At 51.5% G+C, this 26,732-nt stretch overlaps 1 protein-coding gene across 3 annotated transcripts in view; it reads right to left on the bottom strand.

Annotated features, from left to right (window-relative positions):
* Positions 1-26,732, bottom strand: part of MTCL2 (microtubule crosslinking factor 2) — a 73,157-nt gene that overhangs the window by 27,962 nt on the left and 18,463 nt on the right. For all 3 annotated transcript variants that reach the window (XM_027078364.1, XM_027078365.1, XM_027078363.1), the window contains exons 2-6: positions 23,671-23,895; positions 16,839-16,997; positions 6,133-6,195; positions 4,284-5,474; positions 2,000-2,146 (exon numbers count right to left, since the gene is read on the bottom strand). In XM_027078364.1, coding sequence (XP_026934165.1) covers positions 2,000-2,146; positions 4,284-5,474; positions 6,133-6,195; positions 16,839-16,997; positions 23,671-23,895 — 1,785 coding nt within the window. The remainder of the gene's footprint in view (positions 1-1,999; positions 2,147-4,283; positions 5,475-6,132; positions 6,196-16,838; positions 16,998-23,670; positions 23,896-26,732) is intronic.

Genomic DNA, 26,732 nt, shown 5'->3' with positions numbered 1-26,732 from the left:
ACCTTACAAAAAAGACAATAAAACTCTGCCTTTGGTGTGGGGAGGGGCGGGGGGGATTGGGTTTATAAGGATTTGTAGCTAAACAGGCAAAAAAACTCTATTTTGTTAGAAGTCAGTATGGTGACTAGATGGGGAGTAGAAGGGAGGCTTCCAGGGCCAGGTCATGTTCTGTTCATTGATTTGCTTACACAGTAGTGTTCAGTTTATGAAAATTATTTGAGCTGTACACTTACAATATGAGTGCTTTACTGCATGTATGTTATACTTCACTTAAGATTTCTAAAAGTATTTCTACTAATAAAGGGAAATTTTTATGCTGTCATGTTAAGCAGGAAAACAGAAAAGGGAAATGTCAGCTCCAACGCCTACATAAAAGGTTTCCAGGTATGGCAAGATGTCCCTCTGTGAAAAAACCAAACACTCGTTATCTGGCCAATAATGTAAAAGTTTGGCAATGGAAGGCACTCTGGCTTGAGGTATATCCTGTATGCCTGTTTTTGTTTTTTTGTTTTTAATATTTATTTGGCTGCATCGGGTCTTAGTTGCGGCACACAGAATCTTTTGTTGCGGTGCATGGGCTTCTCTCTAGTTGTGGTGCATGGGCTCCAGAGCACATAGCCTCAGTAGTTGCGGCACGTGGGCTCTCTAGCTGTGGCGTGAGGGCTCAGTAGTTGCAGCATGCAGGCTTAGTTGTCCCGAGGCATGTGGGATCTTAGTTCCCCGACCAGGGATCGAACCCGCGTCCCCTGCATTGGCAGGCAGATTCTCAACCACTGGACCACCAGGGAAGTCCTGTGTATGCCTGTTTTTTATTAAAAATCCTTAAAGGGCTCAATACTACCTATCTCTGGTGTTTTCCTTAAACTCAGTGCCCAACGCGGTGCCTGGCAACTTGTGACTTCTCAGTAAAGAGTGGCTGAAGGAAACAATAATTGAGGGCAGGTAGGAAATTATTTTCTCTGCAGGTGAGCTGGCCTATCTCTTTTTCTCAAAAAATAAGAACTAAGTATCTCATGATTCCTGCCCCCTCCCGTCCTCTTTTGCCATGGCTGCTAGGACACTCAGACCACTTCAAGAGTTTGATCCATCAGCTTCAAGGGAGCTTCTCCCCCTTCACAGTTGCAGACTGGCCTCCCTGGGACCAAAAGTTGCCTTCCTAGGGAAGCTGAGAAGAAAAGGACGCTCAGGTTGGGGCACACATGAGACTCTCCACGGTTCAGGAGTCTCAGGGAAGCCCCATCCAGCCCATAGGAGCCTTTTCCTGTTTCAGGTTCATTATGAAGTGCTGGGGAGAGGCTCAGTAGGCTTGGGAGGGGCTCAGAACCATCCAGAATTGCTCAAGGACCAGGGAATCCTGGAAATTCTACAGCCACCACCCACTCTAATCCTCCCATATTACAGGTGAGGATCTGCAGCCAGAGAGTGGGAACATGCCTGAGGCCACACAGCCTGCAGGTCTCCTGAGGCCAGTGATGTGTCGTCGTGCTCTTCACCCAACATGGACCAGGCCTTACGCTAAGGCTTTTCATGTATTTAATCCTTTCAACAACCCTATGACACATTACCTTTATTTTAAAGGTGAGAAAACTGAGGATCAGAGAAGTAAAGTGACACTTTTACAATCTTACAGCTAGTATACATAGATCCACAATTTGTACCCAGTCAGCCTGACTGTAGAGATTGTTGCCTTCCTGCTAAACTAATTACTGTTTCCATTAAATGACATAAATTATTAACTTCCCTGTGGAATTCAGTAGTATAGGAGAACAAGATCAATTTCCTCAGATAAGTTTATAAACTTCCTTTCATCAGGCCCTGAGAATGGCCCAAACTTCCTTGTCTCCCTCTCAGCCCTTGCTGTCAGGAAGCTTGGAACCAAAGGAAATACTCAAAACCCGTATCATCACCAGCTAAGATTCTCCACAGATCACTCTGCTCTTCAGCGGCCTCAGCCATTCTCCTCCCACCCTCCCCGCTGCCTGCTCAGGCCTATGCCCACCTCAGAGGCATAGGAATCACTGTCTTCAGCTCGGTAAGGCCTGAAGCTCCGGCTGGGGTCGGGCTTGGAGTCCAGGTCGCCGCTGCGGAAGGCCTCTCGTATCCTGGGCTCCCATTCCGGCAGGTCCCTGAGGTCAGGTGGCTGCACCTAGAGGCACAGGCAGAAGAGACTAAAGGTGAGCATGGGGAGGGGACACGGGGGCGCTAGAAACTGCACCCACCCAGGCCTCTGGCTCTGAAAGAGGCCTCTGACCGCACACCTGAGGGCAGGGGCCTAGGTGGATTTACCTCCGAGGCTCAGCCCCAGCCCTGGTTGGCACACTGCGACTGCCCCACGAATGTCTGCTGAAAGGCTGAATGGCTAGTGGTGAGTGAAAACACTGATTCTGTGAATGCCTGTCTTGTGCACAAACCTTCTGAGCCAGCTTCAACTGTCCTCCCACACATGCGGCCCCAGCTCATTCCTACCCCAAGGAGAACCAAGAGGGAGACCCAACATAGGGCAGTCTGCTTGCTTAAGAAAAGCAAGATCGAGGGCTTCCCTGGTGGCGCAGTGGTTGAGAGTCTGCCTGCCAATGCAGGCACACGGGTTCATGCCCCGGTCCGGGAGGATCCCACATGCCGTGGAACGGCTGGGCCCGTGAGCCATGGCCGCTGAGCCTGCACGTCCGGAGCCTGTGCTCCGCAACGGGAGAGGCCACAGCAGTGAGAGGCCCACGTACCACAAAAAAAAAAAAAAAAAAAAGAAAGAGCTAAACCTCCCTGTACAGAAGACGCCCCTCCCCCAGTGCTCTCAGGATGAAGATCAAACCTCCCGACACTGAGGTCCAGCCGCACTCTTTCCCTTAGTCCTTGGACATATCCTGCTCCTTCTGGCCGTATGCCTTTGCACAGGCTGTTCCCTCTGCTTAGAACACTCTTCCCCTGGTGATCCATCCTTCTGATCTCAGCTCAGATCAGAGGTCCTCCCTGACCCAGGGTCTAGGTCAAGCTTCTCATTCACAGAAGCCAGCACCTTTCCTAGCGAGCCCTCATCTCAGTTTGTGATTTCCCATTCAATGGCAAGATGTTTTGATGAACATCTCTTTCCCCACTAGATGATGCAGGCTGGGGGGCAGGAATCATAACTGTTTATTTGCTTACCATGGCACCTCCAGCACTAAGAACAAAAAGCATACGAACCATAAATACAGCATCGTAAATAAATGAACAAATAGATACATTACACAAGAAAAACAAGTTGTGCGGTAGCAGGAGGTATAACATAAAGCAATTTGAGGCAAAAACAAATATATGAGAGTACATGGAGAGAAAGAGTTAGAAGGGCATGCTGTGATGATGGAATGTTCTAGATCTGCACCACTTGACACACGCAGCTACCGAGCCCTTGAAATGTGGCTGAACTGAAGAAGTGAATTGTCAATTATATGTATCGTACCTTTTATTAATTTAATTTTAAGCAGCCCACATGTGCCTATGACAGCACTGCTCCAAAACCAGTGTTAATAGCAAAACCTTGAAGGAGTAAGAAGCAGGGGGGAGGAGGCTTCATCTTTTTACCAGAGGCACTTCTGAAGCTCTTTGCATGTTTATGGATTACTCTTGCAGTGATGCTTTTTGGGGGGACAAGTGCTTTTGCTATTTTAATTTTTCTAACTAGTAGTTTATAGATATTAAGGCTGGAAGTTCATTACCTTTAGAAAGCCAAGTTTCTGGCCTTTGCACAGGATCTGACCAAAGCTTTTTTTTTTTTTTAAATAATACTCGTTTTAAAATACAGCGTTGCAAAAGAAACATGAAGAGAAGAAAGGGCGACCTGGCATAAAAGATAAGGCTTTGGAATGAATCCCTTTATCAACAGTAAATGACTAAGAGAACTGTGGTATATTCACCCCCATGAGATCATATTCAGTCATGAGAACACACAAATTATTGTCACCTGAGACAACAAACACAATGATGAGTGAAAAGTCAGGCACAGGTGAGTATGTTCTGTGTGATTCAATTTATGCAAAATTCAAAGACAGGCAAAACTGAATCGAGAGGGGTTACCCTTGGGAGTGGGGATAGTGGCTAAAAGGGGACCTGAGGAGGGCCTTCTGGGGTGCTGGTCACATTCTAGTTCTTGTCCTGGGTGACGCTTACACAGGTGTGCTCACTTTGGGAAAATTCATTAAGCTGTGTACTTGTGCTTTGCGTGCCTCTCCGTATGTATGGTTCAGTAAAAAAAAAACCATACATACATATATAAAAAAGTAATAGGGCCTGTGACTGGGACATCTTACCTGGAAGTCTGAGCCAAGGTCTTTGGCCAGAAGAATCTCCTTGGAGGGTCCCTGGGAGCCCAAGGCGGGCAGCGTCGAGAAGGGCTCTGGCTGCTCCTTGTTGGGGTCCCCGAGGACCGAGTCCGCCTTCCGCGTGAAGGCGTGGAGCTCCTGCTGGAGCAAGCTCAGCCGCACCAGGAGGGCGTGGATCAGCTTGGTGTCCCTGGGGCCCTCGCTGTTGTTGCCGGGGGCCTCGTGCAGCCGAAAGTCGGCACACTCGTTGTCCAGATACGGGCGGAGGCCGCCCGTGAAGCCGTTGGCATCGGCCACCAGGACGTCGATGGCCTTGCTGACCAGGACGGCCTGCTCCCTCAGCCCCGGCAGCGCCTCGGCCTCCCGGGCCCTGCAGAGCCGGGCGGTGTGGGGTCCGTGGGCCTCGCCGAGGGCCGCGGGCACACACTGGGCCGAGTCCCCGGCCTCGGCGTCCGTCTCCAGCATCGGCCGCGTGCTCTGGCAGGACGCGAGGTCACAGCGCTGGAGGTTGGAGAGGAGCACCCGGTTCTCGTACTGCAGCTTCTTGACCTTGCCGCTGAGCTCGCCGATCTGCAGCTTGGCGGCTGCCAGCTCCTCCTGCGAGGGCTCGCTGAGCACGGAGCAGCTGTCCTCCGACAGCGTCACGTCCAGCTCGTGCTCCGAGCGGTACTTGGCCAGCTCGCTCTGCAGCAGCTTGTTCTGGTCCTCCAGCTCGGCTGAGGAGCGCCGGAGCAGCTCAGCCTCCTCCTCCACGAACTGCAGGTGTCGCCGCAGCTCCGCCAAGCTCTCCCCGCACTCGCCGCCGCTGCCGCCCAGAGCGGAGAAAGCCAGGCGGGCCTCGGGGCCCCCGCAGCCGCCGCCGTGGTCCTTCATGTCGTCCATCTCGGCCCGCAGGCCGCGGTTTTCCACCTCCAGCTCCACGATGCGGCGGCTCAGCAGGTTGGCTTCCTCCTCCACCAGCTTCAGATGAACCTTGAGCTCCGTCTCCCGCGAGTGGGGTGCGTCCGCCAGCTCCTCGGCCGACAGGGCGCCATCCAGGTCCCCGTAGAGCGAGCGGTACTTGAGCAGCTCCTCCTTCATGCTGTCATTCTCCTTGGCCAGCTTGGTGAGCTTCTTGCACATGAGGGCCGACTCCTCCTTTGCAAAGTGCAGCTGGCACTTCAGGTCGGCACTGTCCTCCTGTGGCCCGAGGGGGAACAGGGACAGGCACAAGCCAGCAAGGTTAGTGTTGGGAGGCTCGGCCACAGCATTTCAGGGAGCACTAACTACGTGCTGGGGACACAGCCCTGACCCTCAAGGAGCTGTGGGTCCAGAGGGGAAGCAGAGAGGGGGACATACATATTGCAGCACAGATGGGGCACTGCATGTAGCCTGGGGAGTCCAGGAGGGCTTCCTGGAGTAGGCAACATTCTGCCAGGGTCAGTGTTGCTGCTACTACTACCATTACTACTGCAGTTTTCTCATCTGTAAAATGGGGCAATAACATTCCCTCCCTCACAGACCATGAAGAAAATTAAATGAGACAATATATAAAAAGTGCCTGCCACCCTGACCATCCAGAACCACTAGAAACTAACTATATTCTATGCCTGACCTGTGCTACATATAGCACTTTCTCTAGCAGAGCATGTGAGAACCATGGGCTCAGGGTGTAGTTTGGGGAAGTAAAGTACACAGCGAAGCTAAGAAAGTGAACAAGGGGAGGATGGAGTAGAAACTGGGGCAGGGTGGGCACCTCTGGGGACTCCCCGAGCTACATGGAGTTAGGCCTGGGGCCTTCAGACTGAAAGCTACTGCTGGGGGCTGCACAGAGGCTGTGGAGGCTGACGGGAGGTACCTGCATGGAAGGTTTCTTGTCCGTCTTCCCAAGGGAGCGGGTTCCTCTTTTCTTCAAGGAATGCTGGAGCGAGATTAAAAAAAACTGAACTGAAAGCTCACAGGGTGATGCACATCCAAAGAGCAGTCACAGTGCCTAGGGTTCCGCTGAGGGCCCCTGCCCTCCCTGGCCAGCGCAGCCCAGCCATGTCCAGCCTTGACCAGCATCAACTGCTGAGCCAGAGAAGTCTCAAGACCACCCAATGGGTTGCAAATGGGGAACAGGACAGAAGCACTTGAGACGGTTCTGAACCCACCTGCCCAGGGTTCCTCCCCTCTCTCCCACCCCGAAATTGTGATCCAGTTGGGTTGAGCCCAAGACCCAGAAATCTGGGTTTCTGTTCTTGTTTGTCTTTCATTCATTCACCAAAGACTCCCTGAGCACCTATCACGTGCCAGGCATAGTTAGGCATGAAGAATACAGCAGGGACCATGACAGACAGGGTACTTGAGGGGGATGCTGGAGTGTTATGCCTTTAGGACTGGGGCACGCATTCCCCTGGCTAAGACCTCAAAGTTGAGTCCTTCCCCCAGCGATGGCCATTGGCTGAGGGCAACCACCTCATCCAAGGTCATGTGCCCTCCCTGGGTGGGGGTACTGGGGGGGCGGGGAACCCACATCCAGTGACTGGTCCGTGCCCCCTTCCCACTTCAGCTCCAGAGCTCCCCATGGGATCAGCTGAGGCCATTGGTGTGAATGCTCTGCAGCTCAGCTTCTCCCTCTGCCTCGATCCCTGATGGTGTTATTCCAAGGGGACGTTTCCAGAAGCCTCTTGTATGCAAATCTCCATCTCAGGGGGAATCCTGAGCTCATGGAACTGACATTCTAGTGAGGACTTTAATTCAGCATGGATACTAATAAACAAAATGAATATGGTAAAACAGATCATAACTATACAAGACGCTTAGAAATGACGAGGAACTGATCATTTTTTACAATTTAAATGGTAGGTTTTCATGCAGATTAAAGCAAAATAAGCCTATAATAATCATCATGATTCAAAACTACAGAAGCAATAGGGGAAGAAATAGATACATTTGATTAGATAAGCAAATTCGACATGGGAAAAAAAATACCCAAAGAAAAGCAAAAATAGAAATAATTAACTGGGAAAAAATATTTGCAATGTATTACACTGACAAAGGGTTAATATCTTAAATATGTAAAGAGATTCACAAAATAGAGGAAAAAATCCAACACACCTATAGAAAAACGGGCTAGAGATATGAAAACCGGTTCACATGCAAAAAAAGATAGATGGCTCCAACCATAGGAAGATGCTCAACCCTAATCATGGTAGAGAAATGTGAATTAAAACTATACTGAGATACAATTTCTCACCTATCAGATTGGCAAAAATCCAAACACCTGACAACACATTCTATTGATGAAACTATGGAGAAACAGGATCACTCATATTTCACTGGCAAGAATGCAAAATGGCACAAGCCCAGTGGAGGGGAATTTGAGGAATTGTTATAAAAATCATTTCTGAACTTTCTCAACGTTTAAAAAAGTCACTCAGATGCATGAGTCCACTGAACACTTCTTCCCAAGAGAGGGGTGATTCATGTTAGTGGCATATAAAATCACCCTTGGGTTACATTTGACTTTTCAAGTCAGGCAGGTAATTGTCAAGCATGCTCCCAGGTAGTCCAAATACATGGGCTCCTGGTCCCCCACGTCTCACACCCAGTCGCTGAAGGTGAGAACCACTGATCTAATCTAAGCCCCCAGTTTACTGAAGGCTAGAGAGAGGTCCCACAGCAAAACCAGAGCTGACCTGGAACCAGTTCTTTTTTTTTTTTTTATGTCTTTATTGAATTTGTTACAATATTGCTTCTGTTTTATGTTTTGTTTTTTGGCCATGAGGCATGTGGGATCTTAGCTCCCGGACCAGGGATCAAACCTGCACCTCCTGCATTGGAAGGTGAAGTCTTAACCACTGGACCGCCAGAGAAGTCCCTGGGACCAGTTCCTGACAGAGCTCTTGTTCTAGCTCCAAAGACCTGGAAGGAGAAAATGTGCCTTCTTGGACAAGGGACAGAGTGGAGCCAGCACAGTGGTTCTCAAGCTGGGTGCACGTCAGAATTACCTAGGGAAACTTAAAAAGAAAAAAAAGATGCCCAAGGTCCCAACCCCAGAGAGTCTCACATCATTGGTCTGGGTAGGTCCCAGGCATCAGTATTTTTAAATAGCTTCCAAGGTGATTCTAATGTGCAGCTAAGCTTGGAACCACAGAGCCAGGGAGATGAACCCCAGACAGGCTCTTAAGTTCACCTTAGAGCCGAATCAATTCCTAAAGAGACCTTTTGAAATGCAAATGAGGCAAGAAGGCAGAGGCTGATATTTCAGACGCTGGGTGCCAAGAGCAGGGAGCCAGTATTTGAGAAGGACTGATGGAGGATCTTGCCAGGCAAGGAGGAAAGAGTAGGGAAGGCAGGGGTGAGGGCCACAAAACAAGTCCTTCCCCAAAGACCCCCTCCTACAAAAGGGGCCTGGGAAGGGGATGCTCAGAGACCCCTCCTGGAGTGGTGAGGTGGGGGCCCAGGAGTCAGGTGGTCAGGCTTGCAGATCTGGGCCCGCCCATCACAAGCTGATGGGAGGGGCTGTGACCTCAGCTGGGACCCCGTCAACACTGAGTTTATGATCCTGGGTGAACCCCTTCCTCTCTCTGAAACTCCATTTCATCATCTATCAATACACAACTGAGCCATGGATTAGGTGACCACTGTAGACTTTCTGGAGGAGGGAAGTGGGGTGACAGTAAGGGGAACCAGGGGTCTCCAGGGGCACTGAGAGGTCCCAGCCATCACATATAAAGGAGTGAGATAACACAAAGCCTAAAGCCATGAAAGAGGACAGAGGGAGGGTGAGATTCACTACATGGTAAAATCTCTGAGACAGCTTGGTGAGCGAAAGGAAACTGCAAAACAAAACCTGCAGGGCTTCCCTGGTGGCGCAGTGGTTGAGAGTCCGCCTGCCGATGCAGGGGACACGGGTTCGTGCCCCGGTCCACGAAGATCTCACATGCCGCGGAGCGGCTGGGCCCGTGAACCATGGCCGCTGAGCCTCCGCGTCCGGAGCCTGTGCTCCGCAACGGGAGAGGCCACAGCAGTGAGAGGCCCGCGTACCGAAAAATAAAAAAAATAAACAAAAAACCCCACAAAACCTGCAACCCTAATGTCCACCAACTGATGAATGGATGAACAAAACGTGGCATAGCCACACAAGGCAGTATTAGCCACGGAAAAGAATGAAGCCTTGCTCGATGCTACAACATGCTTGAAAACATGCTGAGTGAGAGAAGCCCGTCACAAAAAGCCACACAGCGTATGAATCCATTTACATGAAGTGTTGAGAGGAGGCAAAGCCACAAAGGCAGAAAGTAGATGAGTGGCTGCCAGGGAGGAGGAGGAAGAGGGAATGGGGAGTGACTTAGGGTTTCTTTCTAGGGCGAGGAAAATGTCCTGGAATTAGAGAGTGGTGATGGCTGTAAACTCTGAGTATTCTAAAAACCACTGAACTGTATCCTTTAAAAAGCAAACTATATGGTATGTGAATTACATCTCAGTAAAGCTGTTATTTAAAAAAAAGCCAGAACATGTTACCATTTTTATAAAGATAAGATGGTGTGTGTGTGTGTGTATACACGTGTGCACATGTGCATGGTGGGGGAATATGGTCTAAAGAACAAGCACCAGGCTGATAACGATGAGAGTACAGGGAACTTGCACTTTGCACTTTTCTTCCCCCACATTTTTTCAGGAGGGAAGACTTGGTCCTCCAGCGTTTTCTCTTTAAAGTTTTTAAAAATTATACAATATTTAAAAAAATAAATTAATATATAAAGACACATTCTCACTGTAAATCTGTACTGTTCTGACGAAGCAAAAGCCCCCCTGTTTACACCCCCATCCCTTCTCCTCCTGAGGGTGACCACAGCTGAGGGTCAGCTGGAGCTCCTTCTAGATCTCTGGCTCTGTGTTTAAAATACTGAAATAGATGGTGTTCTTTTAGACTTTCCTTCCTATGTTTACTCGACTCTGTGATCTTTGACTTTTATAATAAGCACCTTAAAGCAGAAGAAAACCCCAAAACATCCAGCCTTTAAAAAGACAGTCTGTGTTCATGCTATATTATTCTGTATGTTACAGAAACTGTGCATGTAACATAATCCCATCTTTATGAAAAAAAATACATAGAGGAATATACATCATATAAGCACAGAGAAAGGCCTGAAAAGACACAAACCAAACCAAATCACAGGTTAGGCTGAGTCAGGCGTCGTATTGAGGGAAGTGGTTAGGGGAGCCTTTCTTCTTTTATTTTATGTATCATTATTATTTCTTACATTTTGGAGGACACACTCACATACTTCAAACTTCAAAAAACCCAAAAAGGGGGCTTCCCTGGTGGCGCAGTGGTTGAGAGTCCGCCTGCCGATGCAGGGGACATGGGTTCGTGCCCCGGTCCGGGAAGATCCCACATGCCGCAGAGCGGCTGGGCCCGTGAGCCATGGCCGCTGAGCCTGCGCGTTCGGAGCCTGTGCTCCGCAACGGGAGAGGCCACGGCAGTGAGAGGCCCGCGTACCGCAAAAAAAAACAAAAAAAAGAAACAAACCAAAAAGGAATACAGTGAACCCTGTGACCAGCTCTCTTGCCCGAGGCAAGCAGTGCAACCAGAGCCTGACGTGTCCACCCTTAGAGGTATGCTAGGCATGCATTTAGATGTTTTTGTAATGAAATTTTTGCTTCACTGAGCTTATATTACTTTTTTAGTAAAAAAAAATGCATATATACATTTCAATATGTGTGTGCGCATACGTAGAAAAACGTATTGGAAGTACAACATATTGGGAAGTACTCCCACCCAAATAGTAATTTGGTAATTACTCGGAGGAACTCCCTCTGAATACTGGGTGAAACTTTTTCTCCTTATGGCTTACTTGTATTTCCTAGTCTTTCTCTACTACGCATATATTACCTGTTGGGTGGGAGGGGAAAGTTATAGTAAAATGTTTTTAAAATGTACTTCCCCAAGAAAAGTCATGAACACCATTCCAACACATTTTCAGAGGGTGAGATCTGAGTGCCCACCAGAAAGGGAGGGCAGTAGGCAGAGAAGAGGGGCTGAAGCAGCAAACCTTTTCAGGACCAAAGTGGTTCCAGCCTTTTCTGGATGGAACTGCCCCTGTCCCTGCCCCCCACCTCATCTAAGCCATTTAGGCTCCCACACTGCTCTGCGGCTCTGGAGGGAAAACAAGGCAGGCTCACAGAGCACAAAGACCTTCCTCCTCTCTGCAGGGCAGCAGCTGGCCAGGCGGCCTGGGGGACCGCGTTGCCCCTCCAGGGAGCCAAGGCCCGTCACAGCCCCTCTGTCAAGCCCCCAGGGGCAGATGCTCTGGCCCTGGGCCTCAGGTGGGCGGGCTGGGGCAGGGCAGGACAGCACCCGGGCACCAACAAGAATGCCAGTCACAAGTGCCGGACCCCGAGGGCACAGTCCTTGGCCTGGCACGCAGCAGGGGCTTCCCCACCCACCAGCAACTCACAAGGCCGCTTTTGAGCAGCCGGGGTGGTGCTTCTAAGCATCCTTGGTCTAACGGCTCCTAGTAGGAGCAGAAGCTCTGCCCTCCTTGCCCTCCTCCAGGAGATTAGAAGAGGGTACTTCCGCCCCTCCAGCCCACACAGAGAGGCTGCCTGAGCACAGCTCTGGAGAGGCCCCCTGTCTTCTAACACCTTCCATGCTGCCAGGAAACAAAGACCAACCTTCAAGGAATAAAACAAGCCTTCTGCCAAAACAGTTGGGTAGATTTTCATCCAATTTAGAGGGGATGTTTGAAAAGGTCTCACTGAAAACACAGACTGTGCTGTGTGTACCAACTTTACTCCGGGGGGAGCCTGGGGTAGGGGTGCATCTCAAAGACTGAGGAATTCTTCCTCCAAAGTGGCTGAAGCAGCTAGAGAGTCGGTGTGGCTCCGGGCTAAGGGAGACCATTTGAGTGGAGGAAACAGAGCGGTTTGACACGGACCCCAAATCAAAGTACAGGGGCAGACGCTGCCAAGTGCAGGCGTTGATTTGCTGCCTAACTGCTCCTTCCACGGGCGCCTGGCAGTCAGATATGGAGAGCTCCTTGCTAGAGGCAGCAGAAGGATATTTATTGAACTAAGGCCCACAGGTGATGACACTGATAACCAGTATTTGCCGAGCTCTTATTCTCCACTAAGCATTTTACCTGCTTGTCTTGATTAATTCTCATAAACACCTCTGAGATGTAGGGATTCACGTTCCCTTTTTTTTTTTTTTTTGCAGTACGCGGGCCTCCCACTGCTGTGGCCTCTCCCGTTGCAGAGCACAGGCTCCGGACGCACAGGCTCAGTGGCCATGGCTCACGGGCCCAGCCGCTCCGCGGCATGTGGGATCTTCCCGGACCGGGGCACGAACCCGTGTCCCCTGCATCGGCAGGCGGACTCTCAACCACTGCGCCACCAGGGAAGCCCCCCCATTTAAAAAAAATTTATCATTTATTTATTTTGGCTGTGCTGGGTCTTAGTTGCGGCACGTGGGATCTTTAGTTGCAGCATGCGGACTCTGAGTTGCAGTATGCATGCGGGATCCAGTTTCCCGACCAGGGATCGAACCTGGGTCCCTTGCATTGGGAGCGTGGAGTCTTACCCACAGACCACCAGGGAAGTCCCCATATTCCCATTTTATAAAGGAACAAACTGAGCACTGGAGCGGTTACATGATTTGCCCAACACTACAGTTATTTGCAAATAAGTGGCAAAGCCAGGATTCAAACTCAGGCCCATGTAACTCCAAGTTCGAGTTTGCCCTGCAGCACACAGGCCACGGCTAGGCTGCATCAGATGACGACGCCAGCAGAACTGAGATTTGAACCCAGGTGAACTGATACTATGGTGAGTGCCCTTCCTACCCCATGGGAGTGGGAATCGGGCCAAGAAGCCTGGGCCAGAGAAGGAAGTACTCGTTGGAGTGAGTGGCCTCTTCAGAGGTTCCAAAACACAGCTGGGTTCTAGGAAGGCCCCTGGATGGGGCAAGGAGGGCACGGGCATCACCGTAAGAGTCAGTGTGGCTTTGGGAGATGGGGAGTCCTGGGTTAGGATGCCATCCTTGTCTTTTCCCTGTCCCATCTATATCCAGCAAGTCCACGCTTTCACTGCTGAGGGTCTGGGTTCAATCCCTGGTCCCGCAAGCTGTGTGGCCCAGCCAAAAAAATAAATAAACAAAATAAAATAAAATGGGGACAAAATCACGATGTACCTTGGGAGGCTGCTGGCTACACAACGTGAAGACACACATAAAGTGCTTAGTGTAGTGCCTGGCACAGAGCAAGCACTCAGACACAGCAGCTATGTTATAATAAATCCCATCGACACTGAGATTGGCTTTCTGCCTAAAATAGAAAGACGGGGAATGATACTGGATTGGGGGTGGCGGTGGCTCGTGTTACGATTTTTGAGCTGCAGCCCAGCTGGCAACGGTGCCACTGCAGAACACAGCTGGGGCAGGCCACCCTCCCTTCTCTCTAGCGAAGAGCCATCTCCATAGCAACCACATCAGCTCAGGCCAGGGGCTCCTGTTCCCAGCCGGGTGACAGCATCGCCACAGCAACCTGTCAGGATGGCAAAGGCAGATCTCGATGATGGGACTGGAACAGCTCTGGCAGAAGAATTGCTAAGGGACCCTTGTCTCCATAGAAACCATATCAGGAAGGAGAGGGAGGAGAGAGGGCAATCAGCAAATAAACACAGGGCCACGCCTCCTTCCGCAGATCCTAAGACACCCAGGGGCACATCAGGGAGGGCTAGGCCAGCCTCACTGACGTGGCCTTCAAGAGGAAGTGAACCAGTGTTTCCTGAGCACCAACTGTGTGCCAGGCACCGCAAAGGGCTCTTTACATGCTTGACTTTATTTAAAAGTTCACTAATAATAACCACGCGCCCCCCACAAAGACCCCTAAATACAGCAATCATAGAATAAAAAGCAAAAGCCACTGCCTACCATCTCCTACCATTTCTAATGCCTCAGTTCAGTGGGTTTTCCTCCAGACTTTCCTCCAGGCTATGCATTTGCACATATAGACACATGCTTCAAAATCAGTTCATTCTGTATGACTTTCCAAAATAATTAGTGGGATTGCACAATACGTATGGTTCTATAGCTTTCTCTCCCCGCTTAACAATGTATCTTAGAGATCTTTCCACATCAGTGCATATGTATCTGCCTTTTTTCTTAAATCGTGGGAAAGTACACCTAATATAAAATTTACTATTTTAACCATTTTTTTCTTTTTGATGGCAGTAAAATATACATAACATAAGATCTGCTATTTTTAGCCATTTTCAAGGGTACGATCCAGTGGCATTATCACCATTCACCTCCAGAACTTCGTCATCATCCCAAACTGAAATGCTGTCCCTATTAAACAGTATCTCCCTATACCCTCCTCCCTCCAGGCTCTGGTAACCTCTAACCTACTTTCTGTCTCTATGAATTTGACTACTCTCAGTATCTCATCTGAGTGGAATCATATAATACTTGTCCTGTTGTGTCTGGCTTAGTTTACTGAGCACAGTGTCCTCGAGGTTCACCCACGTTGTAGCCTGTTTCAGAATCACGTTCCTGCTTAAGATTATACATACATTGTAGGTATATACTACATTTCTGTTGGTTCATTGATGGACATTGGGGTTGCTTACACCTTCTGGCTACCGTGAATAATGCTGCTATGAAAATGAGGGTACAAATATCTGTTCGTGTCCCGGCTTTCAATTTTGCTATATACCCAGAAGTGGAATTGGCTTATTTGGAAATTCTGTTTAACTTTCTCAGGAACTGCTATACTACCTTATTCTTTTTAACTTCTTCACAGTGTTTTATGGTTACCCAATCTTATGAATGATCATGAACAACTTCATAAACTGGGTACTGTTATTATCCTGATGTCACAGATGAAGAAACTGAAACTTAGGGGAGGTGGCTTCAGGGTCTCAGCCCCATCTCAGGCAAGGAAAGGCTGGGTGAGCTCAGGCAGGCTCTCCCTCTCTGGACCTCTGTTCCCTCTCCTTTACAATGGGAACAGGCTGACATCCAAGGCACCTTCTGAAACTGTCTCTCCTTTTCACTATCAAGGGTGGCGGCGATGAGATGTGTGAAGATGGTTCCCTGTTATTGGCCAGGCCATGGAGGGCAGGAGCCCTGGGCAGCCCTGAGTAGCAAACACCTCCCATCTCCACACCGAGAAGCCTTTGGCACGTCACACCAACACACCCAGTGGGGAGGGCAGCAGAAGGATTGTTATGGCCTCAGGGCTGTGGTGTCTGTCCTGGAATGCTGGCACGCCTGCCCTTGGGAAGGTGAGAACTGTGCCCCGGAACAACGTTCGATCCTAGCATGCCTCATGCGCAGCCAGACAGCTGAGGCCCAGCTGTGCCTCTGGGGGCAGAAGGCACCAGGGCCGCCTGGGACACAGACCCCTGGATTCTGGAGGATTCCAGCCCTTAGGCATCACCTGGGCTGATGGTTTCCAATCTGCACAGCCCACTGGGCCCTACGTGACCTGGAGGACATTGCTCCCTCCCTCAGGGCTGTGTTTTCATCCATAAAACTGGTACAATCACAACCTCATCAGGCCTTTCTGAAAATCATGGAAAGTGTCTAGCATGGTGTTTAACATGCTGTACACCTAACACACAGCAGAAGGAAGAATGGGATGCCAGGTGGAAGGACTCTCATGACCAAAGACAGAGAAGCTGGTGCCTGGGGTCACACTCAAGAAGCATCTGGGGCTTCCCTGGTGGCGCAGTGGTTAAGAATCCGCCTGCCAATGCAGGGGACAAGGGTTCAAGCCCTGGTCCGGGAAGATCCCACATGCCGCGGAGCAACTAAGCCTGTGCGCCACAACTACTGAGCCTGCGCTCTAGAGCCCGCGAGCCACAACTACTGAAGCCCATGCGCTCTAGAGCCCGTGCTCTTCAACAAGAGAAGCCACCGCAATGAAAAGCCCGCGCACTGCCATGAAGAGTAGCCCTCATTCGCCGCAACTAGAGAAAGTCCGAGTGCAGCAACGAAGACCCAACATAGCCAAAATGAATTAATTAATTAAATTTAAAAAAAGAAAAGCATCTGTGTCCTGGAAATGTGTTGAGACACCAGCCAGAGGCTGCCCAGACCCGGCAGTGACTTTATACCGAGTGGCAATGCCAGGCAGTCCCTAAAGCGTGTCCACAAAATCTATACCACTTAGTCCTTCCAATGATTTGAAGTATTACTATCCCATTTTATACATGAGGAAACTGAGGCACAGAGGGCTGGGTCCCCTGCTCAGCACTGTTGCATGTTTTCTCAGGCAGTCCTCTCCCAGCTGTGGTCCTTTGATGGCTGACTGTCTCCTTCGTTAGCCTGTGGGCTCCTGGAGGACAGGAACCAGGTGTCTCTCACGCACCCCTGTGTCCTTAGTATCCAGCACACAGTGAACACAGTAGGTGCTCAGGGAGCGCGTGCTGGAGCAGTGAATGAATAGACAGCTCTGCCAGGGAGGCATAACTGTGCAGAGACAGAGGCTCAGAGACACTGGCTGGATGGGGTTGGCACATGCCTGCCCAGCCCAGGCCTGGCCCTGCCGGGGTGGACGGGGGCCTCACCTCTCTCGGCCGCTCCAGCTCTGTCTGCAGCACCTGCTTGGCCAGCTCGGTCTCAATGAGCCGCTGCCGAAGCTCCTCATTCTCCTCCTCCAGCCTCGCCCGTTTCTTCTCCACCGCCTCGAGCTCTTTATGCAGCCGCACGGAGATGTCCTTAGAGACCTGAGCAAAGGTGGGTGATGAGCAGGGCATGAGCAGGCCATCCTACCTCTACCACAGAGCAACCCCAGCGTAGGCAGGTACTCTCATCACCCCCACTTACAGAAGAGGAAACTGAGGCACAGAGAGGTCAAGTAACTCACCAAGGGTTGCACAGCCAGGAAGTGGTAGAACCAAAACCCAAACCCAGGCACCCTGTGTTTCCCATGTCCACATCATAGTTCAGCTCCCAGAAAGCCTGTTCTTAGCAATGCCTTTACTTTTATCTGAGCCTTTTGATGCTTCCAAAAGCCTCTCCTGTCCACCCTCTTGCCCAGTTCTCACCAGAGCTTAAGACAGGGCCAGAAGATCGTTTTATTTATTTTTTTAAATTTAATTTTATTTATTTATTTTCATACAGCGGGTTCTTATTAGTTATCTACTTTATACAAATTAGTGTATATATGTCAGTCCCTATCTCCCAGTTCATCCCACCACCACTACCCTCCAAGAAGATCATTTTAAAGAGAGGGGAAACCCAGAGCAAGATGGGCATCCCCAGAGACATCTGAACCCCATCTCTGCCAGTGACCAGCATACGTTCCTGGGCAAATTATTTCCCTACTCTGGGTCTTTCCTTTAACTACAAAATGGGTGCAATAATAACAGCACCAACCTCACGGGCCGACAGGAGGACTGAATCAGCTACTGCACAAAGGCCTGGCTGAGTGCCTGCACAGTGAGCGTTGGGTAAGTGGTAGCTGCTGTTGGGAGGCGCTGAGCCCAGAGCGGGCATGACTTGCTGGGGGTCACAGTGTGACACAGACCATGAGGCCTATTTCCAGTTGTCTGGGATACAGAACATGCCCCCAGTGACAAAGGCTGGGCAGATGTCCAAGTCATCCCTACAGAAGGAGCTAATGGAGCTGCAAACTCCAATCCCGGTTCCAGGACTCTGCTGCAAGAGCACCCCGTTTCCTTGAGGACCCTTCTGTCCTGTCCCCTGCTGGCTGGGGTGAAAGGTAGGAAAGGGGGTCTCTTCTCTGGGGATGAGGAAGGCCCTTCTGAGCTGGTAAATCACAACTAGCCCCCATCCCCAAGTGGACTAAGTACTAGCATTTGTTGAATACCTGCTATGTGCCAGATTCATTCCTCTTCACCCCAACTCTGCCCCCATTTTACTGGCAAGGAAACTGAGGCTCAGAGGGCAAATGACTTGCTCAGAGTCAAACAGAGCTAGTGTGGGCCAAGCTGGAGGGAGCTCAGGGGCTTTGGCTGAAGGGCCAGCGTGGCCCAGGCTCCACAAGGGGTGTGAGGGCTTTGCCAGCAAGAGGTATGTGTGGGGCAGACAGCCCAGTGCCTCGTGCCTGCCAGTCTCGGAAATGGCCGTGGCACCTCCTCCCTGCCGGAAGGGAAGAGGGCCCTCCCTGGCTCTGCCTTCTGCGGGCCCAGGCCCAACTCGGCACGGACCCCTTGGCAGTGTGCAAGGCAGGCCAGGAAGAACAACGGCCAGAAAGGAAATCGAGCCCTGCCTCCCCCTCCTCCCTCTGTTGCCCACTGCCTCTCTCAGCCCCCTGAAGATCTCCTAGGACAGCTGGAAGCTGGCCCACGAGGCTCCTCCCACAGTCTCTCTAGGCCACCAAACCCTCCTCATCCACAAAGTGGGGGGAGCAATCCCTCACTAGCAGAACGAGGGCTTCACAGGTGGGAAGACTAGATTCAAGCCTGATTCCAGCCCTCACTGGGTGTGTGACCCAGGACAGGTTATTTAACCATTTGAAGTCTCGGTTTCGTCATCAGTAAAAGGGTGTTGATATAGCCTAGTCACGAGGCCTGCTGTGAGGAATAAAAGACATAGCGCTTGGAATCCCACTACTGGGCATATACCCAGAGAAAACCATAATTCAAAAAGACACATGCACCCCAATGTTCATTGTAGCACTACTTACAATAGCCAGGTCATGGAAGCAACCTAAACGCCCATCGACAGACGAATGGATAAAGAGGATGTGGTACATATATTACAATGGAATATTACTCAGCCATAAAAAGGAATGAAATTGGGTCATTTGTAGAGATGTGGATGGATCTAGAGACTGTCATACAGTGAAGTAAGTCAGAAAGAGAAAAACAAATATCGTATGTTAACGCGTATATGTGGAACCTAGAAAAATGGCACAGATGAACCGGTTTGCAGGGCAGAAATAGAGACACAGATGTAGAGAACAAATGTGTGGACACCAAGCAGGGAAAGCAGCGGGGGGTGGGGTGGGGTGGTGGTGGGATGAACTGGGAGATTGGGATTGACATGTATACACTGATGTGTATAAAATAGATAACTAATAAGAACCTGCTGTAAAAAAAATAAATAAAATAAAATTCAGAAATTCAAAAAAAAAAGACAGTGCTTGGGCTGGTGGCTGGAACATAGCAGGTGCTCAAAAGTATGATTTTTAATGCATTGTCAAGATTACTGCTTCACCTCTGTGCACTGATTTTAATCCAGGTTGGCCCAACACCCCACAACCTCACTCTTGAGTTTAGTGTCTGGGTGTTCAGCCCCAGGTCCCAGGTTTTAGGCTATTAGGTCACCCAGTGAGTCCCTGTCCTGACCAATACTCCATTCATTCATTCATTTATTCATTCATTCATCTGCGTAGCCCCTGGGGGCAGGAGTGGTGGAGCACAGAGGTCCAGGCCCCAGGCCATGCCGGGGCTCCTTCATATCTCGCAGGGTCTGGCACACACTAAGTGCCTAATAAATGCTTGTTGGATGAACAAACAAATCCAAGACCCCAGCAAGCAAAAAGGGAGGGGAATGAAGGAGTGAATGACTGAAACATGGGGAGCTGCACATGCCCTAGTTTGGCGGGGGGTGCTCCCCCCAACTGCCCACACCCCCAGATGTCCAGAGAGGGCTGTGTCCCTGACTGGGATGCGGGATCAGCTGCTGGGAGGAGTGGGGGCTTCTCTCCTAACTATGCTCCCACCTGGGCCAGCTCCTCTCCACCTGGGGTTCACTCCGTCCCCAGCATGGCCTTGACCTGGGCAGGTGACCCACTCCCCACCAAGAAGTCATGATCCATGTGGATTCCTGGATCCTCTTGGGTTCATGAGTGACTCTATGGATTTCATCCCTTCCGTGAGTCCCCAGTTGCCTTCTGCCCCATCATCCATGGAACCCCCTTCTCCAACTGCTTTCTACCCCCAGGGGTGCCCTGTTAAGAAGGCCTAGCCCCAGGCAGCTTACAGAATTCCAGTGTGGACAAAAGAGCCCTTAATCTCAGATCCCCACAGAGCCCTGTGCCCCTGATGGAGGTCCACAGAGCAAAGAGCATGCATGCCTGGAGGGCAGGAGCCTGGTTGCCTGCGCCTCTCCCTTTCTCTCTCTGAGCCTCAGTGGTCCTGGGCCCCCTGGCTCTCCCAGGTAATCAGGCAGAATCAGCTGTCGCTCCCCATGCACCCACCACATGCCTTTCATCCCCTGGGAACGTGCTTTGAATATCATCCCCACCCTGAGGCTCAGAAAGAAAAGGTCATTTGCCCGAGGCCACACAGCCAGGAAGCTACAGAACCAAGGTCTGAAAGCAGGTGGGTCAACTCTGGAGTCTTGCTCTCAGTCTGAGCCGCTGTTGGCCTGAAGCCTGAAGACACATTATATTAATATCAATAATAAGAGTATTAAAAATAAGTGCAACAGTGGGCTCACTGTGTCAGGGGCTCACGGGGCCCCACCTGCCTGTCGCATTTGATCCCCTCATGATCCTTCCAACTACCCCCAAGGTTGGGGGGCTGAGATACTACAGGAGGTGAAGCAGCTGCAGCTTCTGGAAACCAGGGCAAATCCCCAAAGCACAAACAAATGCTGTCAGCCATGAGGTCACTGTTACAGCGCTGGGGTCTGGCTCCTGCCAAATGCAGCCAGCAGCCTCCAGGCCACAGCCACCTCGCTCATGGGCCCCTTGGCTCCTGGGCCTAAAGCTTTAAGGGGTCTCTGTCACTCTGAATCCCCAGGGTGTGGGATAGGAACCGTCACTAAGGAGCACCCCCTGTCCAGGCAGCATCTGGGTCCTGTGTGGCGAAATCCTCCCAGGAACCCCGGGAGGGTGGGAATGTCACCTGCATTGTACAGATGAGGAAACTGAGGATCAAAGAGAGAAAGTAACCTGCTCAGGTCACCCAGGGATTAAACCCAAAGCCAGAACTTTTTCTCCAGCAACATCTATTTCTAAGAATTGTTTTACCTGTGTGTCCTCGGGCCTCCCACAAGAGTCCCTTCAGGTGGGAATTTTCATCCCTGATTCCCGGGACCTGACGCCCTCCTACAGGATCCCAAGCCCTGAGGGTGGGGCCTGGGAATCTCCATGGTAAACTAACCTCCAGGCTACACTTATCTACCCAGGGAGGTAGAGATTCTGGCCCCCTTCTCCACCGTGGCCCAGCCATTTGTCCCACTAGTGCCTTGTAAGTTCTTCTCCTGAACCGTAACACGCCAAGCAACATCTGCTCATTTGCTGAGGGAGCATCCCGCGCCGGACTCCGTGCTCAGCACGCTCTTTACTTGAGCTATTTCATTGTAGCCTCACAAAAATCTCTACAGGTAGAGACTTGTTGCATCTCCATTTTCCACATGGGGAAACTGAGGCTCAGGGCTGTCAAGGAGCTTTCCCAAAGCCACACAGCAAGCAAGTGGTAGAGCAGGTCTCTCCCCCTCCCCACCCCTGCCCTCCTCATGCTGGACAGTGTTCCCGCTGAGCTTCTGTGGGTCCTGCCAGCTGTGAGAACCAGCAGACAGTGAGAGAGCCTGGGGGTGGGGGTGAGGGAGAGGGAGGGCCGAGGCCTGAGGTTTCTTTCATGGCACCCTCACCAGTAATCTACCTGCTTGCTTAAACCACTGGGGCTGCAGAAGCCCCGGAGATTCAGCTGCTCGAAGCCCTCCTTTTAACAGAAGGGGAAACTGAGACTCCAAGAGGCGGCCTCACGCCTGTCTACTCTTGCTGGCACGGCGAGTCGGAGGGCCCCCGGGGATACCCTCCCAGGCAGCCTCCAGCTCCCTCCACACTTGGGTCTCTCAAGCCCTCCCAGGCGACGCCAGGGAAGTCAGCGTTCTGAAAGCCTCCAAAAAATGCCCCAGAACATCCCCAGCACCTGGGACACAGAGAGGCGGCCAAAGCTGTCCAGCCCAGGCCAGTGCAGATGAGCTCAGCGCTCCAGCTGCAGGCGCGGGGACAGGAGGGAGGGAAGGGGCCAAGCCAGCTGCTGATTGGCTAGTTCAAATCCCAACAGAAGGGGCCGCTCCCTTCCGCCCAGACTCCAGAGGGCCTCCCCCCCTCCCCATTCTACACACACACACCAGCTGCTCTCAGCTACTCCCACAGAGCAAGCCAGCTAGTCTGCTCCCAGCTCCAGCCTTCCTCCACCCCTTCCTCATCTAAGGCTGACTTTTCGGTGTCTTCGCCCCAAAGCCCCAAACTCAGATTCCTCTAAGCTCCCAGGGCTCTCCCTCACCCCACACCCTCTCGATCTGGTACCTGGAATTTGAATATTTGTAGAACAATTTATCTCAAGAGCTGCCTTCTTAGGTACAGGTACACTTTGGCCTTGGAGATACAACCTTTCTGAGCTGTTTCCTCACTTGTACAGCAGACCTACAATCCCAATGTGCCCACAGCACGTGCAAGACGATGGGAGGCGCAAAGGCCGGTGTGGATCTGGTGCTCACTCTTCACCTCCCCTTACAGGGGCCCTCTTCCTTCAACATTCCTTCTTCCACCTCAGGCCTCACCTCGGAGGTCACCCCTGCAGGAAGACTCCACAGTCCCCCAGGCTGTGCCAGAGGCCCCTCCCCCCAGCTCCTACATCCCTGGATAACACTGGGCTGAGTTCTGAGAGCAGGGTGCCGGGCCAGGTCCCCTGGAGTTCTCAGCCCCCAGACCAGGGCTCATACAGACAGGCAGGGCAGACTTCTCTTCTGGAAGCCCCATCTGCCAGCCTCCAGGCCGTCCCTTTCCTGCTCTCTGAGGCCAAGATCAACAAGGTCAGGCAGCAAGCATGGGAGGCCGATAAGTCTGTGCTCTGCCAGCTCCATGGAGGGTCACGTGAACTTGGACAGGTACTCCCTTTCTCTGAGACTCACTTTCCTCATCCGGAAAATGAGAAGAAGAAGAAGAATTACTAGCTAACCTTTTCCAGTGCCTACAGTGACCTCTTACCTACCTGATCTCATTTGATCCTCATAGAACCCTGTGAGGCAGGGGCTGCCGTTACACGTGTTTTACAGATGAGGAAACTGAAACAGGTGACTTGCTCAAAATCATAAAATTAGGGCATATTGGAGCCAAGATTTAAACCAACCTTATTCAATTCCAGACGTTCACTACTCTCCATCAGCACAAGAAAGAAACCTCCATGGAACTATGCACGGATAACTTGGAGCCCAGCACCAGGTGTGTGGCTCGTACTCACACAGCAGCTGCTGTTAGTAGGTATCATCTTATGATACCACTTTGGGACCACCGTGGTAGACGGCCTGTCAGTTCCTAGGGATCCCCATTTTACAGATGAGGGTGCTGAGGCCCAAAGAGATGATGGAACTTGCCCAAGGACACATGAGGAGGGAGCTGACCTGGGCACTCAGGCTCATGGTCCGACCCCCCAGAAAGGGCACCTGTGAGGGTTGGGAGGGCCCTGGGCTTACCTTGACGTCCTGCTCCAGGCCACGGATGAGCTCGCCGTCCACCTGGCCAGTCTGGGCAGCGCGGAGGCTGCGGCGCTCAGCCTTGCGCAGCCGGTACTGCAGGATGCGACAGGTCTTGCTGGCCTGGTCTAGCTGCTGCCGCAGCTCCTGCAGCTGGTACACATCCTCCTCCATATAGACGTCCCGCATCTCCAGCATCTCTGCCCGCAGCTCCTCAATCTCGTCCTGCAGAGGGAAGGAGAGGTCAGGTCGCTGGGCCCTATGGCAGTGGCCAGGGTACTGGAGTGCAGGGCACACTCGATGCTGTCCTAGGCACACCTCAGGGGGTCTGGGTGTGGCAGACCGCGTAATGGGCCCCCAAGATGCCATGTCCTAATTCCCAGAATCTGTGAATGTTACCTTACATGGCAAAGGGATTTTGCAAATGTGATTAAGTTAAGGATCTTGAGATTGGGAAATTTTGCTGGATTATCTGGGTGGGCCCAGGGTAATTACAAGCATCTGTATAAGAGGGAGGCAAGGGGCTCAGAGCGGGAGAGGGCGATGTGGCAGAGGTTGGGGTGATGTATGCTGAAGACGGAGAAAGGGCCATGAACCGGGGAATGCAGGCAGCCTCTAGAAGCAGGAAAGAGAATGGATTCTCCCCAGAGCCTTTACAGGGATGGAGCCCTGACCTCCAGAATTATAAGATAATAATCTGGGATTGTTTTTTTTTTTTTTTTTTTTTTTTGCTGTACGCGGGCCTCTCACTGTTGTGGCCTCTCCCGGTGCAGAGCACAGGCTCCGGACGCGCAGGCTCAGCGGCCGTGGCTCACGGGCCCAGCCGCTCCGCGGCATGTGGGATCTTCCCGGACCAGGGCACAAACCCGTGTCCCCTGTATCGGCGGGCGGACTCTCAACCACTGTGCCACCAGGGAAGCCCTGGGATTGTTTTAAGTCAAATTCGCGGTAACTTATTATAGCAGCAATAGGGAAGTAATACACTGGGGAAGCAGAAGAGGCTCATTCAACAAGCATTTATGAACACCAACTGTGTACCAGGCTCTGTGCAGGCACAGGGGGTGGGGAAGGAGAGTGATGACCAAGACAAACGTGGCCCTTTCTGTATTGGCTGCATGGAGCCCCAAGTCTCATTGGCAAGACACACAGTAAACTGAAAGAGAAAAAAACCCCTCAGATACTGTTAAGAGCTGGGAAGACAAAAAACCAAAAAACCAGAACCAAAACACCTGGGTAATATGAAAGAGTAATGGGGGAAGGTGCTATGTTAGAGGACGAGGTCGGGGAGGCCGCCTCTCAAGGGACCTTTGAGCTGAGGCAAGAAGGAACAGCCATGCAGAGAGAGAGGCAGGGAGCAGTGTGTGCAAAGGCCCAGAGGCAGGAAAGAGCTCAGTGTGTCAAGATACAGCAAGGCAGCCAGGGTAGCTACAGGGGTCAGTTGAGGCTGGGGAAACTGACAGGGGTCAGCCATCCAGGGCCTTGAAGGGTTGAGTAAAGAGTCTGAGTCTGGGTTTTAAGTGGAGGGGGTTGAGGGGGATGACCTCACTTCCTCAGGGCAGCTCCTGACCACCTCTGTCATCAACTCCCAGATGTCCTTCACTTCCCCTTTGTTATCATGGGTATATCAGCAATTCTTCATTTAAGAGTTTGTCTCCCAGAGAGACCGTGAGTGCCTGGGGGGCTTCCCCACGTCTACCTCACTCCCCGCTGTATGCCCCACACCCAGCACAGGGCCCAGCATCCTGCAGGCTCCCAACAAATACTGAGTGCATGGAGGCATGTCTTGTTATGTAAACAATCACAAAAAGACATACCAACGTGAAACAATCATTAGCCACAGAGTGTAGGGGGATGAGTGGGGAGACCCAGGAGAAGAAATGGATGATTACTATGTCTAACAGCAGGTATGAAAGCTGAGTCACAAATGGAAATAATAATATCTGCCCTTAGTGTGATTGAACGGATTAAATAAAATTGTACACTAAAAAGAGAAACCGATGGGCTTCCCTGGTGGCACAGTGGTTGAGAGTCCGCAGGCCGATGCAGGGGACACGGGTTCGTGCCCCGGTCCAGGAAGATCCCACATGCCGCGGAGCGGCTGGGCCTGTGAGCCATGGCCGCTGAGCCTGCGGGTCCAGAGCCTGTGCTCCGCAACGGGAGAGGCCACAACAGTGAGAGGCCCACGTACCGCAAAAGAAAAAAAAAAAAAAGAGAGAAACCAAGTCACAGGAGATGAATGACCTGCCAAAGGCATCCCAAAGGAGTCACAGAAAGCACCTAGAAATGGTGCTGATGGGAAAGCGGGGTGGGTCCAAGAAGCAAACAAACCAACCACTGTGCAGGCTCTGGAGAGGGACCACATCTGGAGAGCTGGGTTCACCAGCCCTCTGAGCCTCCCTTTCCCCAAAGAAAATGGGTGGCTCCCTACGGAGGAATGGCCTGCGGTTCCCAGCACCCCTGAGACGGGATGGGTTGGCTTAATTCAAGGTTACGAAGTGGCACCTTCAGGCTGGTTTTTAGTATGAAAGTTCACGGAGGTTTTTATATCCATCTGCACCCAGTTACTCCTGGGACTATTTCTCAAATGGTTCTGAACACAGGAAAGGAAGACAGAGGGGATGACAGGGTATCTGCTTCTCTCAACCACAACAGATACTGTCCCATTCCCACCAGCAACTGAAGGGTTTGATTCCCACCTGGCACCACAGCCTCGCTCCTAGTTGGGGGGTGGGGGGTGTTCAGCAGCACCCCGCAAAGTGAATGATTCTGCCTACATCAAGCTGCAGAGGAATGGTCCCCTCATCAGGAACCCCACCTCTACCCCATTGTATACACAGACGCAGCCTCCCCCCCATGCCAAGCAGACAGAACTAAAAGTGGAGAAGGAGGAAGTGGGACAGTCAATGATCACACCAGTTAAAGGAATGAGGAAGTGAGGGGTCCACACGCATTTCAGCTGGCGAGATTAAGGGAGCATAAAGGAAACGGCACTAAGGAAGTGTGGGCCAGTTGGCTAAATCCAAGCTAAACCAGCCTCCAGATGGGCCTATGTCCAAATCCTC

The sequence above is a fragment of the Aethalodelphis obliquidens genome, unplaced genomic scaffold (genome assembly GCF_003676395.1).
Source record: "Aethalodelphis obliquidens isolate GAN/ISIS:26980383/991018 unplaced genomic scaffold, ASM367639v1 scaffold42, whole genome shotgun sequence".
In the NCBI taxonomy this organism is placed as follows: domain Eukaryota; kingdom Metazoa; phylum Chordata; class Mammalia; order Artiodactyla; family Delphinidae; genus Aethalodelphis; species Aethalodelphis obliquidens.
The sequence above is the reverse complement of the archived record's forward strand: the minus strand, read 5'-3'. Positions and strand labels throughout refer to the sequence as shown.